The 17,509-nt window shown below is 36.7% G+C and overlaps 1 protein-coding gene across 2 annotated transcripts in view; it reads left to right on the top strand.

The window, feature by feature from the left end:
* The window catches only part of WASHC3 (WASH complex subunit 3), a 38,005-nt gene extending 20,765 nt beyond the window's left edge, over window positions 1–17,240 (top strand). For both annotated transcript variants that reach the window (XM_016223218.2, XM_016223217.2), the window contains exons 6-7: window positions 9,972–10,036; window positions 16,983–17,240. In XM_016223218.2, coding sequence (XP_016078704.1) covers window positions 9,972–10,036; window positions 16,983–17,067 — 150 coding nt within the window. In that variant the 3' untranslated portion in view covers window positions 17,068–17,240. The remainder of the gene's footprint in view (window positions 1–9,971; window positions 10,037–16,982) is intronic.
* The last annotated feature ends 269 nt before the right edge of the window (window positions 17,241–17,509 follow it).

The raw sequence follows: 17,509 nt of genomic DNA, 5'->3' as shown, positions 1-17,509 counted from the left end.
TGTTTGCTGTCATAATAGTGCAGCACAGCCTTTACTAAATTACATATTGCTTTTATAACTTAACTGGAATTGTGTACATAGATCACTTTTCCAACAACTTTCCCCCTTTTACTGGCAGAGCTTGGCGAATCCTTTGCCAGTAATAAATTGTGCATTGGGAAAGTCCGACTTCCACATTGAGAAGCTAACGATTTGTATTTTTTTGAAACCAAATTTGCCAAAACAGTCCTTCGGACACTTGGACTTTTTTAAAGCTCTGTTTTCTTTGGCGGCTCCAGATGTGAATTGAATAATCTCCTTGGTCCTGGTGGTTCTGACGCATCTGCTGCCAACAGGGCATGTTGGCCTGGGGAAATGGGACTTCCATTACCTAAGGACGAAGAATCTCCAACTGATTATTAAAGATGTTCGCCGAGAAGTGATGTACCTTGGACCTTGTGAAACTAATCAAGCATGAAGTAGAGTGCGCTTTAGATAAGGTGTAGTTTTTGTAAGAGTAATAAAGGGCTTAGAACCTTGTTTGGGATATGACCCCAATGTGACTTTCCATGGTCTAGAGAGCTCCAGGGTAAGTTTCTCATCACTGATCAGCAGCATAATCGAAAGTGGTTCGGCTCTGGCCAGGTAGCTCAGTTGGTTAAAGCGTCATTGGATACATAAAGGTTGCAGGTTCGATCTCCAGTCAGGGCACATACAAGAAGCAACCAATGAATGCACAAATAAGTGAAACAACAAATCATTGTTGTTGAAAGCTCTCAAAATCAATACATAAAATATTTTTAAAGTGATTCATATGTAACCATAGCTGTGGAAAACACTGGTATTGATTTCATTTAACAACTATATGTTATTTCTTTTTGTATTTTTTAACTCCATGGGTATTATAATATTAATATGTGTTTTGTTTCCTTTATAATACTAAGATTTACTAATCAGTATCAAGGTCAGTATTTGTTTAGTACAAACAGGTTTGCGGGGGACACCTTTTTAGTGGTGTTTCACATTCAAGATAAAAGCTGTATATAAAATTATTGCTTCCCCACGTGTGAATGTAGATAAAGAAAAGATGCAAATGAACATTTGTCTAATGAAATGCATAATGTCACTAACTTGGGCCATTGAAAAGAGAAAATATTTCCTTCTTCCCATCAACTAAATGGTCTGCCAGGTCCACTTGACCACAACTCAAAGAAAGAAGCAAAGCTTAGCAGAGTGATGCACTATATGAGTAGTAATGTTGAGTTGGGGTAAATGGAACTCAGGTAACCAGTTACCTCCTTCCTCCACATTCTGTCTTACATCAGATGCAAGAAGGGTTAGGTGGAGGTTTCTCCTGAGGCAGGAAACTGTGACAGTGAACCGCCAGTTGGGAGCCCCTGAGGTTCACCTGTGCTTTGCCATGGCCTGAGTATCTGGAGAACCTAGAAACAGGTAACTCTTCTTAGTATTTTTGGCAAAGAATTACCAAAATTACTTATTCTCTGCTAAAGTCAGTGAACTAGCTTCTAAGGAAACCATGTGTGACGAATTACGCTAGTTTCACAGGTTGTGATTTTGCAGTATGCTGGCTGCCTTCTGAACCCTGCCCAAGTTGCCATGATAGTCAGGGAGCTCAGGACCAGGCACCTTGTGTACATGTTTAATGTTGAGAAGTATTGCTTTTAAATGATGAATTTTCCCTTTTGTTATTCTTTGCTATTTGATTTTTCTTATATATGTTTGTTAGCAATAAACAATGATATTGCTGAGTTTAGGGTTGAAATTTCTTATTTCCTAATGTCTGATGAAGTTAGAATACAGAAGGAGAAACACGTAGTGGGCAGGCATTAAGTTAGATGGTTGTCAGTATCCATTTGGTAATATTGTACGTACCTGCCTTGATTCTTATGTGTTCCTACCACTGCTGCCATAATCATATAGCTCAGAATATTTTAATACTGATATCACATATTTTTCATTATAGCTATCAGGTGGCATTCAGTTACTGTGAAAGTGTTGAGTTGTGATTAATTTGTGTCCAGGATCTAGTTATTTGACCATGACTGTTTTTATGTATGGTGCTTATAGTTTCTGGAAAAATGTATTTTGAACCATGAACCTCAGGAGGCTTTAGAATTCTCAATCATGGTGGAAGAATTGTCACACACCAACACACTGGTGCACACAGATGTAAGTCTCCCCTGGAGTCATAGGAGGGTATTCCGCTACTATACACCCGAATTCTTTGTTTTTTAAGAATATATCAGATCATTTACATTTAATAATAATTTTAAGGGGGAGAGTAAGTGAAACGTAACATTGGGAATGCAAAATAATCAAATTTGTCAAAACAATTTTTCTTAAGTATAAAATTATATTCTGAAGGAATATATTCTCTATATCATATTTTTGTGTCACTGGCATAATTAAAATGATTAAGATAATGTATAGGACAGTTTATCAGAAAGTCCTTTCAAGCCAAAACATGTAATTCTTTATTTCAGTGTATTTATTTGGCTGAGTGTCAAATTTACTTCATCTGCCATAGAGTCGCTGTAACACCACACCTCTGCAGCTCTCCCCAAAGAGAAGGAAAAGCAAAGGAAACAAAGGCAGGGGAAGGAACTTCTAGAGGCTAAGCTGAAGGAAGTTTTAAATTTCACGGGAATTTCCTTTAGATGCTATATAAAACGGGAAGCAACAAAGACAGGCATTTAGCAGAAAAACATCTTTAACTTTGGACTTTGTCTTTCATTCCAACTCCTTTAAACAACTTCTTAACTCTTGCTTTAGAAGTTGTGACAAAAGGAACATTGCTATTAAGCTTCATAAGGGAGCTTTTGAAGATATACACTAATAATGAAAGTTTTTATTCTTCGCTGAAATGTGTGGTATAATTCTTTTACTCTGATCCAACTATCCTGTTTTATTTATCCAGCTTTGATTTCTTTCTTTCCTACTAACCACCTCTGCCAGAAATAAAGTACTTTTCACATAAAAGTTTTAAAAATTGGTGAGGAGGAGATAATAGTCATTTCAATTAAGTAGTTACTTACTTACATTTACTCTTTTTAGATACATTGTGAATCTCACCTTAAATATAAATTTGTTTTTCTAAGATTGTGGGTAATTAATGGAAGAAGTAAAGACCAGAGGAGCAGATGACTTGTAGTAAGGAAGTGCACTCGCTGCACTTGGAAGGACGTATCTTAGAGGTCTTAGGCCATCAGCTTGAGGAAGGCGTTTTAGCACATTTGGGCAGGGACCTCATAGTGTGGGCATTCATAATGGTGTGGACACTCCTGTGTGGCAGGTAATGTGCCTTGAGTGGATCACAGCAGTGCAAGATGCAGCAACATCCTTCATTTGTGAGTTAATTTTGTGGTGAGGATTATTTTACAATTTGGAGAAAATACTAATATGTTTATGTTTTTAAAGGAAATAAAATAGAGTTAAAAATATTTGGGAAAAATGAGTAAAAATTATGTATTCCTCTGTCTGAGGATATCTACATCTTTTGCATTTATCTTAATAATGCAATTTAAATAACTATCTCCAGGCCTAAGGACAACTCACCGGAGTTTTCATAAGATAATACAGCATCCCAACTTCTCTTATTCTTTCCCTAGTCTAAGTTCACAAATGACTTATTCACTTAGTTAGTTAGACCATGTGCTGATGACGCATCAAAATAAGATTCAGGGCCCTTCGTTGTGGTTCTGTAGCCACAAGGAATGCCTAATTCTGGCCATCTCTCTTTAAACAGGTACCTATGATCCCTAAGGACATTGAGTGAGTAATTCATAATACACCAGTTCAAACACATTACTGCTATTGAAAAATCAGTTCAAAAGTGGATATTCTTTGGTTTCAATCAGCAGAATTATCATTATAATTAATTACTAAGAATTTCATTCTTTTATTACTATATTTGGAGATAATTCTTTAAATCCTCTTGAATATGTGCATTAAGTAATGAGTTTCCAAAAACTGAGTAAGAGACCATCTGAATTTAGTACACTTTTAAGTCAAGTAGCAAATTCCAAAATGATTTGCCATAAAAATTTCTTTAATGTTTTTATTCCTAGAAAGTAAATGTATAATTAAATTTAGAAAGTTCTGATCAACACGTTTTCAACAATAAATATCATTTGAGTGAAATGAGGCTTAGCAAAGCTATAATGTAGCTGAAGTACTCATAATGAAGTTATAGCATTAATTAGGCTATCAAAGCAAGTCTTTAAATTTTAGATGTTTTCATATTATAATGAAGGGAGGCAAGTGGATCTTCCATGGCACCTAATTACTGTGAAATTAAAAAAAAAAAAACAAAAACCTTGAGTAGTTACAAAATGCAAAGAACACGCCATGCACTTTTTTAGTAGTTAACATCTAATATTTATCATGTTACAAGAATATTCAGGGGAAGAATCAATCACATGGGGAAATAGATTTTGAGTCCCATAACAATAAACCCCTAACTTTTTAAAATAATTCCTAAAGGTTTTCTTGATAGGTATTTAGGTTAACCTTAGTTCCCATGCCTAAAAGCCACTGGTGGAGCTGCTCACATGAACCACCTTACCAGCCTCCTGGGGCCCTGGTCATGGCTGGTATAATTTTTATCCATTTTATCATATCATCTTTAAAGATATCTGACGTGCAGTGAAGAATACTCTCTCCCTGTGAAGCTGATCTGTTTGGAATAATTTCCTGTTAGCTCCATAGAAACCACTGTCAAGATTTGTGAGCTGCTTTTTTGCCCACATACAGGGTGTCCCAAAAATATATATACACATACTTTCAACAATAAAGATGAATTTTTTAAAATAATAAAAGAAAAGGAAAAAAATGTATGAACACTGTGACAGCTGATAGCTCAATTTTGAAATTGAAATGTATTTTAATAAACACTGCGCTTATAATTGTTTAAAGTGTGTGTGTACATTTTGGGGGGACACCCTATATTTACCCTATATTTAGGTTCAAATTAATGACCCTTGGAGGCAACGATAGCAGAGATCATTTTAAAGTCTGTCATTTTCAAAATCTGCAGTCATTAGAAATAAAGCTTCCTTTTTTTTTTTCTTAAGATAGCCATATTCATTCTACAGATTGAGATTTATTTAAATTAATCTTGTGTCCCTTCACAGAAAGCTGCTAGGAGAAAAGATTATTAAGCATACGCTTGCTTTTGTGTTATGGTTTATTCAGTAAACATTTATTGTCCATTATATAATATTTCATCTGAAAATTTTATTCTAAATATAACACCCTACTAATATATTTCATAAAATGCAGTATAGATATTTTAAAGAGCGTATTACTGAAAATCAGAAGAGAAAGAAATGATTGAGCCCATGTCACTAAGTTAAAATTTAAGGAGAAGGAGCCTAATTTGAGGACTGCCTGCCTTTTTCGAGCCCATAGTATCTTTTCAACTCCTACCCATTCCCTCTCCCTGAAAATAAAAACAGCACTGTCCACCTGTCACCCCAGTAGCTCTTTCCTTTATTGACCAAGTAGGAAAAACTTCACAAGCTTCGTATTTTCTGCCTTTCGTAACTGAATTGTGATTCAAGCTCATAAACAGAGGAAAACTCAAATATAAGGAACATTTTTTGTTATTTTAAAAAATGAAAATCACTCTTTGGAGTGAATAAGAGGGTTTTTCCCCCTTCTAATCTAAAACTTTAGGAAAATTTCCACATTGTTTCTAAAGGAATTCAGTAGCTTGGATTTCATTAACACAATAACAAATAAATGTAAATACTGGCAGTCCTATTATCTCCAAACAGTTTTTGTGATATAAGAAACTACTATTAAACGATAGCGTTGCCATCATACTTTCATTATTGTGGCTTCTTTGCACACTTTCTCCAGTGACGCAAATACAGACGTGATTTTTTGGAACATCAGACTTATGGCTGCCTTCTCTCCTCTTCATTACTTATGTTGGACAAACTGCCATTATCACCTGCCAAAAATAACCCCACAGTTGAGTAGACTTTAGTTTTGAGGTCTGTCCTGTCCTCCTTAGACCACTAGAAGCCTTGTCTCTTGGAGATCAGAAATTGGACACTTCTTTTTGATGTTAACAAACCAGACTGTTCCTTAACCTCTAAGGATGGATACAGCAGAACAACAGATTTTCTAAGCAACGTCTCTAGAAACAGCAGCAAATCCCTTTGGAATGTATCCTTTGTAACAGGCCAAAGTATTTTTGTATCAAGCTTTATGATACTTGTAGTAAGCTGATGATAATAGTAAAGTCTCTAGTAGGGTAAGATATTAAAAGTTATAGGTATTTTCTTTTATCTATATCCATATACAGAAAAGACTGAAGACTCACCAAATTTTGGTAATATTTGTATTCTTTTGCTGGAATCAGCTTTGAGAGACTAAAGGTAAAATAGGAGCTTATAGATTCAGATTCCATTATTATTATACTATAACCAACCCCATGAAACTGTTAAAATAGGGAGCTTGGTTAGTTCCACCACTTCCCTGTTCCCTATCCCTCCCTCCCTTACCAATTACCACCTCCCCTCACCACACCCTACACACACTTTCTTTGCTATATTTTAGGAAATGGGTGGTTTTTTTTAACCTCATTTCTTCTCCCTTCTGTTTTCTCAACTTTGTAATTTTGTATAATCTTACCAATGCTGTCTTGTGGATTATGCTAAAGTATAAGTAATCACATAGTTGAGTTTGTAGAAAGACCTTATACCATGAAACCATAGTTAAGAGAAACTGAGAGGTCTTTTTAAAGAAGTATGATGTTAACTTTGCTCTTTTTTCCATTTCTCCTTAGCACTTCAGTTTTTTTTTATGAACTATTCCAAACTTTTAACTTTCTCTGTTATACTAAATAGTTGAATGGCGTTTAATTATCAAATAAAATTCCCAGTCTTGTCATTTAAGTAGTCAGCTTTCTCCTCCACTATTATATAAATTTTGTTTTCAAGTGATTATTAAGTACATTTTATTTTAAAATCTTTTTCTCAAGACTTAGTTTCAGGTAACATATTTTAAAAGTGATGTGAGTTTTAGTCTCATGCTTACTTTATCCCAAATGTAAGAGTCTGTTAACATAGCCTGGCTGGTGTGGCTCTATGGTTTAGCATCAGCCCACGAACCAAGAGGTCACCAGTTTAATTCCAGTCAGGGCACATGCCCAGGTTGTGGGCTTGATCCCCAGTAGGGGGCGTGCAGGAGGCAGCCCGTCATCGGTGTTTCTATCTCTCTATTCCTCTCTCAAATCAACAAAAACATTTTTTTTTAATTTTTTTTTAAATAGTCTGTTAATGTGGAATGCCCCTAAGCAACTGCTTTTTTTTCCCCTCCTTTCATTTATCCTTAAATTTCATAAGCTAACAAGAAGCTCAGAGTTTTATCTTCTGCCTTCTTTGTCATTTTTCAGAATACCTTAAAGATTGTCCCCATGGAACAGTATTACTTTCAGGAGTATGTTTTTGTAGAGAATTTTATGGTGGTGCTATTACTTTTCATCCATCTGATACTTAAGATGTATTTAGGTGTCCATTGTTATCCACGTCTTAACAGATTAAATGTCACTAACTTACAGAATTAAACATAACGGTTATGGAGATAAATGTGTGAATGGGCCTGTAAGTGAGCCTCGCCTGTGCCGCCCCTCAGGAGAGAGTGCTCCTGGAAAGCTGTGCGTCTGAAGGAGAGCTGTTGCTTTCCCACCCTCCTTTCTCCTAGCAAGCTGTAGGGAACTTGGACATTTTCCTCCTCTGTGCCCAAAATAGGAGATTATTGTTGTAGACAGCATCTTCTCTGCACATTTTTTAAAAGAGTAAATAAGAATTAAAATTTTAACATTATTTTTTAAGTGAGGATTATAGTTAACAATGACCTGAACTTAATTTGGCAAGATCTGTAAATTCTATGTGAGATATAAGGTCATTAACGTTGAAGACTCTTCATATTGAGTTTCTAATCCATTTGACTCATATTTAGCGTATGCTTGCTTGGACCTAAACACAGATTCTATTGGGTGAAATGTAAAATAAAATCAGCATTTTGAAGGGGGGAAATATCTGGACAAGTATATATTTGTTCTTAAAAATATATTTGAGAAAGCTTGTGTATGGTAGATTATTTAAAGATCTGTATATATTTCTAGTCTTGGTGTTTTTCATGTTAAATAAATTACTATCCCACCTTGAAGACTCACCTCTGTGAATCCTTTGCCAGGCCTGCCATTGCCCATTTTGCAGGCCTGTGTTATAAATTTCATGGTTGTATTGTGATCTTATGTTTAACTCATCTGTTAGACTGTACTCCCTGAGGGCAGGGGCTGACTACATCTTCATTTTCTCAGCATAGAGCACTGAGTTGCCCTAGTGCTGTATCACTGTATAAGTTTAAGATGTACAGCGTGATGGTTTGATCTACACATATTGTGAAATGATTACCACGGTAAGTTTACTTAACATTCATCAGCTCATATAAATACAATAGAAAACAAAAAAATTTCTCCTTGTAGTGAGAATCTACTCTCTTGACTTTCCTATATATCAAAAGCAGTGTTAACTATAGTCATCATGTTGTACGTCACATCTCTAGTACTTACGTATTTTGTAACTGGAAGTCTGTAGTTTTGGGCCACTTTCCTCCAATTCCCACTGCCCCCACCACCACCCTGATAACCACAAATCTGATCTCTTTTTCTGAGTTTGGTGTGGTTTTCTTTTGTTTAAGTTCCACATATAAGTTAAATTATACAGTATTTGTCTTATTCTGTCTGACTTATTTCCCTTAGCATAATGCCTTCAAGATCTATCCATATTGTCGCAAATGGTAAGGTTTTTCTTATCTTTTATGGCTGAATAATATACCTATATCTATAAATTTCTATCTATATTTATAAATATATGTCTATATGTAGAGATATATAGATATATATAGATATATATATATCTATATATATCTTACAACGTCTTTATCCATCCATCCACCCACCCATCCATCCATCAGGGGACATGACTGGGCTGTTACAAACAATGCTGCTATGAGCATTGGGGGTGAAGAGATCTGTTCAAGTTAGTGTTTTCATTTCCTTTCCCAGAAGGAATTACTGGATCATATGGTAGTTGTCCTTTTAATTTTTGAGCAACTGCCATACTGTTTTCCATAGTGGCTGCACCAATTTATAGTTTCACCAACAATACACAAGGCCTCTCTTTTCTCCACATCTCCTCCAGCATTTGTCTTTGATGATGGCCATTCTAAAAGTGTGAGGTGATACCTCACTGTGGTTTTAATTCATATTTCCCTAATGAATAGTGAGGTTGAGCATCTTTTCATGTAACTGTTGGCCATTTGTACATATTCTTTGGAAAAATGTCCGTTCAGGTCCTTTGCCCATTTTTAGGTTGGATTATTTGTTTTCTTACTATTAAGTTATATGAGTTCCTTATATATTTTGGATCTTAACCTTTTATCAGATATATGGTTTGCAAATATTTTTTCCATTCTGTAGGTTGTCTTTTCACTTTGTGGATGGCTTCTTTTGCTGTGCAGAACCTTTTAAGATTAATGTAGTCCCACTTGTTTATTTTTTATTTTGTTGCTTGTGCTTTAGGTGTGATTTTCATAAAATCATTACCAAGATCAATGTCAGGGAGCTTTCTTCCTGTTTTCTTCTAGAAGTTTCATAATTTCAGGTCTTACATTTCAGTCTTTAATCCATTTCAAGTTAATTTTTGTGAGTAGTGAAAGATAGGGATCTAGTTTCATTCTTTTACATGTGAATATTCAATTTTCCCAGCACCGTTTATTAAAGAAACTGTCTTTTCTCTATGGAGTATTCTTGGCTCCCTCGTCAAATATTAGTTGACTATATATGCTTGGGCTTTATTTCTGGGTGCTCAGTTCTGTTCCATTGGTCTATTTCTCTGTTTTTATGAAGGAGGCATTTTTAATAATTGCATTATTCTATTGTGTCCTTTGCTTAGGGTGTTCCGGTGATGGCAATAAGAAACAAAATGATATCAGAAGGATTAGACCCAGATCTTCTTGAGTAAGTAATTCTTCTAATGTTATAATATTACTGCTGAGATATTGAATTTATCAGTTATAATAAAGAGATTTCAAACTCTATATTTTTCCTATACATAGTGTATAGTGTCTCTGCTATTTTACAAAAATGAAAAATCTATGCTGCTAATTTTTACATTTAAGGGCCTTTGCACATTTAAGGGCAGTTTCAGTAGGTCAGTGGTGAATCTATATATCCAAAGAGATGGAATTTGTTGGCAGTTTTGTTGCACAGCAGTAGTGCCTGCAAAAATGAGGTGGGGTTTTTCTCCTCTCCATGCTACCTTTTTCTTTCTTTTTTAAAAAGTTATCTACCAGGTTTTTGTTTAAGACCTTAGCATATAGGAAATTTACTCTACCAAGATCTCAGTTGAGCCAGATTGAGAAATAAATAGGGTAAAGTCACTCTAGGTCTGTGTGCATGGTTATGATGGAACTAGATACCAGTTTTTGTGAGGTTTATAAAATATTTTTTGAGAAATGCTGAAAATTTGTGGCTCAGAAATTTGGCAATAATTTATTTCATCTAAGCAAACGTGGCCACAGATCTCATCATGGATAAATATCTATCATAATGGATTATTCAGAACTAGTCATTTTGTAAGTGTCTAGATGGTTGTAAAGAGTCTTTCCAGTTTGGGGGTTTAGTTCACCCCAGTGCATTTAGCTGTGTGATCCAGGCTTTCTGTCTACTAGCAGTGCACTGCTTTGGGATTTTTCTTGGCTCTCACCCTTTCAAGAAACTGCATTTTGGAGGTGAAACACCATAAAACAGTCTTCTTCTCATATTTTATCTTCCAAAATATGAAATTTAAGAATTTTTTTAAAGTCTACAAGAACTGATTTCCAACATGTATCTATATTTAGTATATATCCAAGTAGCAAAACAGTTGAAGTACAGTGACATAGGTTGGTAATTTGAACTAAAGCATCTCCAGGATATTTGACATTTGTCCTGGAAATTCTTTCTGACACACACTTTAAAAGCGGATGGATTTGTGACATGTATTTTAATGGGAATTGAACATGTGGGTCCAATCTATTTTGGTACTCATTGTAATATATGTTATAAGTATATTTAACATTGACCATCGCCTCTTTTTTTGCTTCTGGAAATATATAGTAGACGTCTATAATAACAGAAAGCTAAAGGGACCTTTAAAATGCTGATTTTTTTCTCTCTCTAGAGAAAGTGTAATAAATGTGAAACTAGCAGCCCTGAAAGCATCAGCAAATGCTAGATACCCAGTCCCTTTATCTCCTATTGGTTTCATTTCATCCCTTGTCCAGACTAAACCTACATCATAATCCTTAATGTAACCAGCTACCACACTAGCAACTTAAAATTCATCCTCAATTGTGCCCTCTTCCCTACCCTCTACTAGGTCAGTCCCTATGATTGTCTCATCTTTACTGTCCCTTACCCCTGACCACACGCCTCCGTGCTCATTGCTGATTAGTTCAAATTCTCATCATTTCTCAGCTGAATTACTACAGTAGCTCCTGATTGGTTTCCCAGTTCCCTTTTTAATCTGTCACTAAAGCCAGAGTGTTTCTGTTCATACTTCATTTTTGCTTCAGATCTTCTTGTGACTCTCCACTACCTACCACATGTAGTCTGACATATTCAAATTGCACAGAAATGCTTCTGTCATCAAGACCCAGAATCTCACTCGAGCTTCATTCCTTGCCACTCTTCCATACCACCTCCCTCGTTTAGCCGTAGCAAACTACTGGCACTTCTCAGAGTGTATCATTTTCCTGTTCCCTTTTGGTGTCTTTGAATGTTTTCTTTCTTCTCCATGGAGCTTCTTCCCCCAAATTCATATTCTTCAAGACTCCATTTAGGTACCAACACCCTAAGAAGTCCATACATGACTACCAGGGCGAGAACTCCCAGTATCCTCAGTCCTGCCTTGACATATCTCACTTAGCAAGTTTGAGGGTATGTCATAGTCTGTAAATGTTGAGAAACATTTGATTGCAAGGTGGTGCCAAGTTTTAGGGTAGAATTCCAGTAACAATTAAAACATCATCTTACACAAAACTTGTTCTTCAACCGCAGCCTGGAGCCGGAATTCTGACCATTACCTCATAAGTCCAGGCCATTGGTCACAAGGGGCATTGGTTGGAGCAGGGGTGACTCACTGTAACCTGTCACCACCACTCCTAGCAGACCAGCCCTAACTACACTTAGCTAGATGTGAGAAGTGGACTCACCTGCCTTGTCAGGGAGGAATTCTGGCACTTTGGGGATCGTGTTTACTTAAAAGTTAAGGAGCCTTACTTTGGAAGAAAGGCCTCAGCTGACGGAAGAGAAGGAAGTGTGCCACCCAAGTGAAGGGTGGACTTTTATTTAGAATCTTAGGTACGTATTCAACCTCAGCCAAGAACTTTCCGTAAAAGATTGTTCTGTTTCCTTTTTTCTTTTAAAGTATAAATTACCCTTTTTTATTAGCCTTAGATAGTAAGACAGAGTCATATAACTGTTGGAAGAAATAGTCTAGTTCTGTCTGCACTGAGCAGAAAGCAAGGCTGAGGTTAATATAATCAGAAAATACATTGTTATTTGATTATGTATAAAATTTCAGTAGCTATGAGTACATAATTTTAAAATAAAACAGTTTATCTGCTGAAGGAGAAGAAAGCCTGGCTATTCTCCTAGAAAAAAGACTACCATTGAATTTTAGGAAGTCTGTGAAACTGACAAAAATGCCTGATAATTACCAGATAAATAGCATTTGTTTGCTACTTCTAAGTGATTATTTAGTTATTTTTTAAAATCCAATTTTTTGAAAATAACAATAGTTCTATATAACCAAGAGTTAGTCCTGTTAGCTTGTAAAAATTAGTTTCCAGTGCCACTGAAATGAAAGGATATGGGAAAGAGTACCTTTGTCACCATCATATTCAGAGTTTAAAGGGGATGGAAATGGAAAATATTAAGGTTAATCTGATTTAGCTTTTATTTAGAAATATAGAGCAAACAGATAGATCGCGCCTTATAAATTCTTTCAACCAATGCCTGGATTTCCTTACCAGGGGAAAGAAAAAGAAAACAGCATTTCTCCCATATCCTTTCCTGCTTACATTTATATCCCAGAACTAAGGTTACCATTATTACGTAGTAATTAATAATTTTACTAGTCTAGGGTATAGGGGTTAGCCTCTGGGCCTGCCCATCAGCAAGAGATGAGATCTGTGATGGTTAAGGCTCACACTGAGGCAGATTTTAGACATGGTCAGCTTGCTGGGGTTCAGATTCTACCCTGCGACTTTCTAGCTATATGACCTTGGACTAATTACCTAATCTCTCTATGCATCAGTTTCCTCATGAGTAAAAGGGGAAATAGAAGAGTTCGCCCATCATAGAGTTGTTGAGCCTAAGTAAGAGTATGCACTTGCACAGCTCCGGACAAAGCAGTCAATGTTCAGTAAATGTTAGTTGTGATTTATGAATGTTTTAATGGAAGAAGATGTAGCAAGTTCTAAACAATTGGATTTACCAGCCCTTCGTATCACAACTTGTTTGTAATCCTCTAGTTGCCTGTATACTATTGTGTTTTCAGCAAAGACATATTTAACATACACAGAGCAGTTATCCTTCTGAATTATATTGTTTTCTCAAACTGAAAAATCTGTATTTTAAACTTTGAATAAGTCACGGGGAGGTTGTGTACAGCATGGGATTATAGTTAACAATAGTGTAGAATTGAAAGTTGCTAAGAGAGTAGATCTTTACAGTTCTCATAACAAGAAAAAAATGTTTTGAAGCTCTTTATGCGTGTGGATGTCAACTAGACCTATTGTGTGATGATTTCACAATATATCCAAACATCAAAATATGTTGTATACCTAAAACTAATATAATGTTATATGTCAATTATATCTCAATTGTAAAAAATAGATGAAGACAAACAATAACAAGCATTGGTGAGGTTATAAAGAAATTGGAGACTTGTGTACTGTGTATAAATGATATGGCCACTATGGAAAACAATATGGCAGTTCCTCCAGAAAGTTAACTCTAGACTTACCATACTGCCTAGCAATTCCAGTTCTGAGCACATACCCAAAAGAAGGACTCAGACATATCCGGGGGGCAAAAGTAGTTTACATTTGCGAGGACGTGAAACACAGTTTATTCTTGTATTATTATTTATTAATTATTGTATTATTTTTCATACGAACAACTGTAAACCTACTTTTGTCCCACCCTGTATTTGTACACCCGTATTCATAGCAGCAGCATTCACAGCAGCCCAAAGGTGGGGACAACCCAAAAGCCCATCCACGGATGAACGGTTAAACAAAATGTACTACATGCACACAATGGAATATTAGCCTTAAAAAGGAAGGAAATTTTGATACATGCTATAACATGGATGAACCTTGAAGGCCTTCATTATGATAAATGAAATAAGCCAGTCACAAAATGACAAATACTATATGATTTCACTTAGAAGAGTCAAATTCAAGGACAAAGTAGAATAGTGTTGCCAAAGGCTGGAAGGAAAGGGGGTTGGAGAGCTATTTAATGGGTATAGAGTTTCAGTTTTGCAAGATGAAAAGAGTTCTGGAGATGGTAGTGATGATTACATAACATGTGAATGTGAAATAAATGCTGCGTAAGAATCCCGGACTTAGTTATGCAATTTCAGTGAAAACATATTTTATATAACTTTTCCCCATCCTTCGCCTGTTACTCCTGCCAGATGACCTAATCTCATCTACTTTTGCACCGCAATATACCTCACACTCCAGCTACCAAATGACTTACAGCTTCCAAATGCAGCACCCTGCCATTCCCGTTTTCCCCTTTACTCAGATTCTCATCCCCACTTATTCCCGTACTTTTTGTTTCTGGCAAACTCCTACTTACATCTCAAACCCGTTCACAAGTGTCTTCATCCATCTGGAGTCTTGCCTGGCCAACCCTAGTAGAGAGAATTACTCTTTTTTTCACACGTGTAGCTCGTACAGCTGTATCCGTATAGATCACTCTGTGTAACAATAATTGTTTGCATTTCTGTCTACCCCTGAAATAACAGCTCCTCAGGGCAGGAACTGTTTGTTATCCATCTCTGTAGGTCCAGCATCTATAGTCCCTGGCAAAGTAGGTGCATGATGATGATGAGAGTAATAATTATGTAATAAAAATAACTGTATGCTGATATTCAGTAGACTTACATTTGGTGATATGTTTTTATCATCACAACAATCCAGTTAGTTGGGTGCGTAGTGGTTAAGTAGCTTCCCCAAAGTTGCCCAACAGGTAAGTAGCAAGGCTGGGATTTGAACCCAATCAGTCTGTCTCCAGTCTTTGTTCTTAACCACTGTGCTATACAGCGTTATATATATCAAAAAGTGGTTACACACATCAATTAATTAATTTTGTAGTTTCACTCTCTTCTAGGCCTAAGCTGCTTTTACCCTGTTCTTAAGTAGCATTTATTTTAGGGGAGTTACACACATTGTTTTATTTGTTTGAGTTACCTTAGATACTAATATAATTTTGAGGTAATATTCAAATAATCCCCTCTGGAAATTTTTTCCTTTTTTAACAAAGCGAAGACAATAAGAAATTGGCTATATAGAGAAATTTGCTGGGGAAATGTGCCTGGCATTTGTGCCCACTACTTCTAGAGGTCTTGCTTTTTTGGACAGTGATGAAGACTGCGGTCGTGTGTTATTATGTTAGGCGGACGGAGCATCTGTCAAACCTAGAAATGCTGTGGTCAGCTTTAAAGTTTTATACTGCTGAGTACCTGTGACTCCCTCCTGGGCATCATCTAAAATTGTACAGCAGAGTGAACGGGTTTATATGTGACGACTAGGAAGCAGTGCCAGCATTCCTTCTGTTTTGTAGGATGCCAGATACGATATTAAAAATGCAAGCCAAACCTCAGCCGTGATTTCTAATAACTGGAAGTAAATACACTATACATTTTCTTACATTAGTAACAGTAGTTACGTGTCTGGCATAGAAGAGTTGTGTTTGTTGGTGTTCTAAATCTTTAGTAAGAAGGGGCTTGAGGGAGAAATAAGTCTGGTAGTTTTTAATTTTTAAGACAGAGCAGCTGTATTATTCTTCCTTTTTCTCTTAGTTTCCCCAAAAGTATACTTTACTCACCGAGGTTACTTTCTTGGTAGCGTGAATAGAGGCTGAGTGATGATGCTGCCATGTTGACTGAATGATTCACTGACAGACACGGTGGAGCCTGTCTAGTTGATGCTTTTAATGACACTGTTAAAATTTTATTTTGCTTTAGCATCACACAGCCACTCAGTTGGAGTTGAACATTCTTGTATCTCCTTGTTGTGCCTAGGGAATCTTTGAAACACTATTTTTACCAACTCATACTTTTTATATTTATTCTCTGAAGATAAAACATATAAGTGAAAACATTCAACAAATATGAAGAACCTTTGCCTCTGAAAAATTTCCACATTGCCTGTGTTTCCCAATAGCCATTCTTGAACTTTCTTCCATCTTAAAAATTCCTCCCTGCGGCCTTCCTGAGCATGAAGATTTTCCTTCCCATTCCACTGCTGGCTTTTCTTTGTTCTTCGGGGCACTTGGAGGCTGCCCGGCTGCAGCGCTGGTCGTGCCAGCCTCCCCAGCTCGCATCGCCGGCTATAGCTGTCTCCGTGGTAGCGAGGAGCGTAAAGTGCTGAAGCAGCACACTCTGTAAGGACTGGCAGGAGAAGACAGTGCCACGGCCCGGCCCATGCAGGAAAGCACTTAATCCCCGTGGTGCTGGAGACGCCAGAGCGCGAGCTGTGGTGGAGAGTGGGAGTCTCTCTGTTAAGGGCGCAGACTTGGCAGATTTATTAGCAGCAATATTCTAGGATGAACCTAATTTACAGTGAGTAAGTGCTCTTTTCAACTGGAAAAACCTTGAAACATTTTTTTCCTTCTCTTTCAGGAGGCCAGATGCTCCAGTGCCTGACGGCGAAGGTGAAAAAAACACAGAAGAAAGTTCAGAGAGCGAATCTTCTTTTAGTGACTGAGTTTAATTTTGATAACAATTCCATATAGATGTGTAGGCATACATTTACATTCTATCGGAAGAGAGCCTGAGCTCAGACGCTTTGTCAGGAAGCCATCAGACGGCCGGATACTCACCACCAAGCTCCCTCTGTGTTAAAATCACCGTCATAATAAAGCCTTTATAACCTGGCAATGTGTCTTGTTGCCAAAATAAAGGGCCCTGAACTGAAAAATAAAATAGCCTAAAAAAGTTCAGTTGGTACAGGGATGCAGTGAGCATTTAATGTAAAGTCAGCGTGAAGTTAGTGATCAAAAATAGACTCGACACAAAATGTGAATGTGACTAAGCAAGTCATCGCCCAGTCTTTGTGACTATGTTGCGTGAGGGGTGTGCGCATTTGTACCACAAGAGTTGTTAAAGGGATTTCTGGCGGCAAGTAATACTGGAATGAAGTTCTCTCT

This window comes from Miniopterus natalensis, chromosome 2, assembly GCF_054644295.1.
Source record: "Miniopterus natalensis isolate mMinNat1 chromosome 2, mMinNat1.hap1, whole genome shotgun sequence".
Taxonomy (NCBI): domain Eukaryota; kingdom Metazoa; phylum Chordata; class Mammalia; order Chiroptera; family Miniopteridae; genus Miniopterus; species Miniopterus natalensis.
Note: the sequence above shows the minus strand (reverse complement) of the source record. Positions and strands in the feature narration are given on the sequence as shown.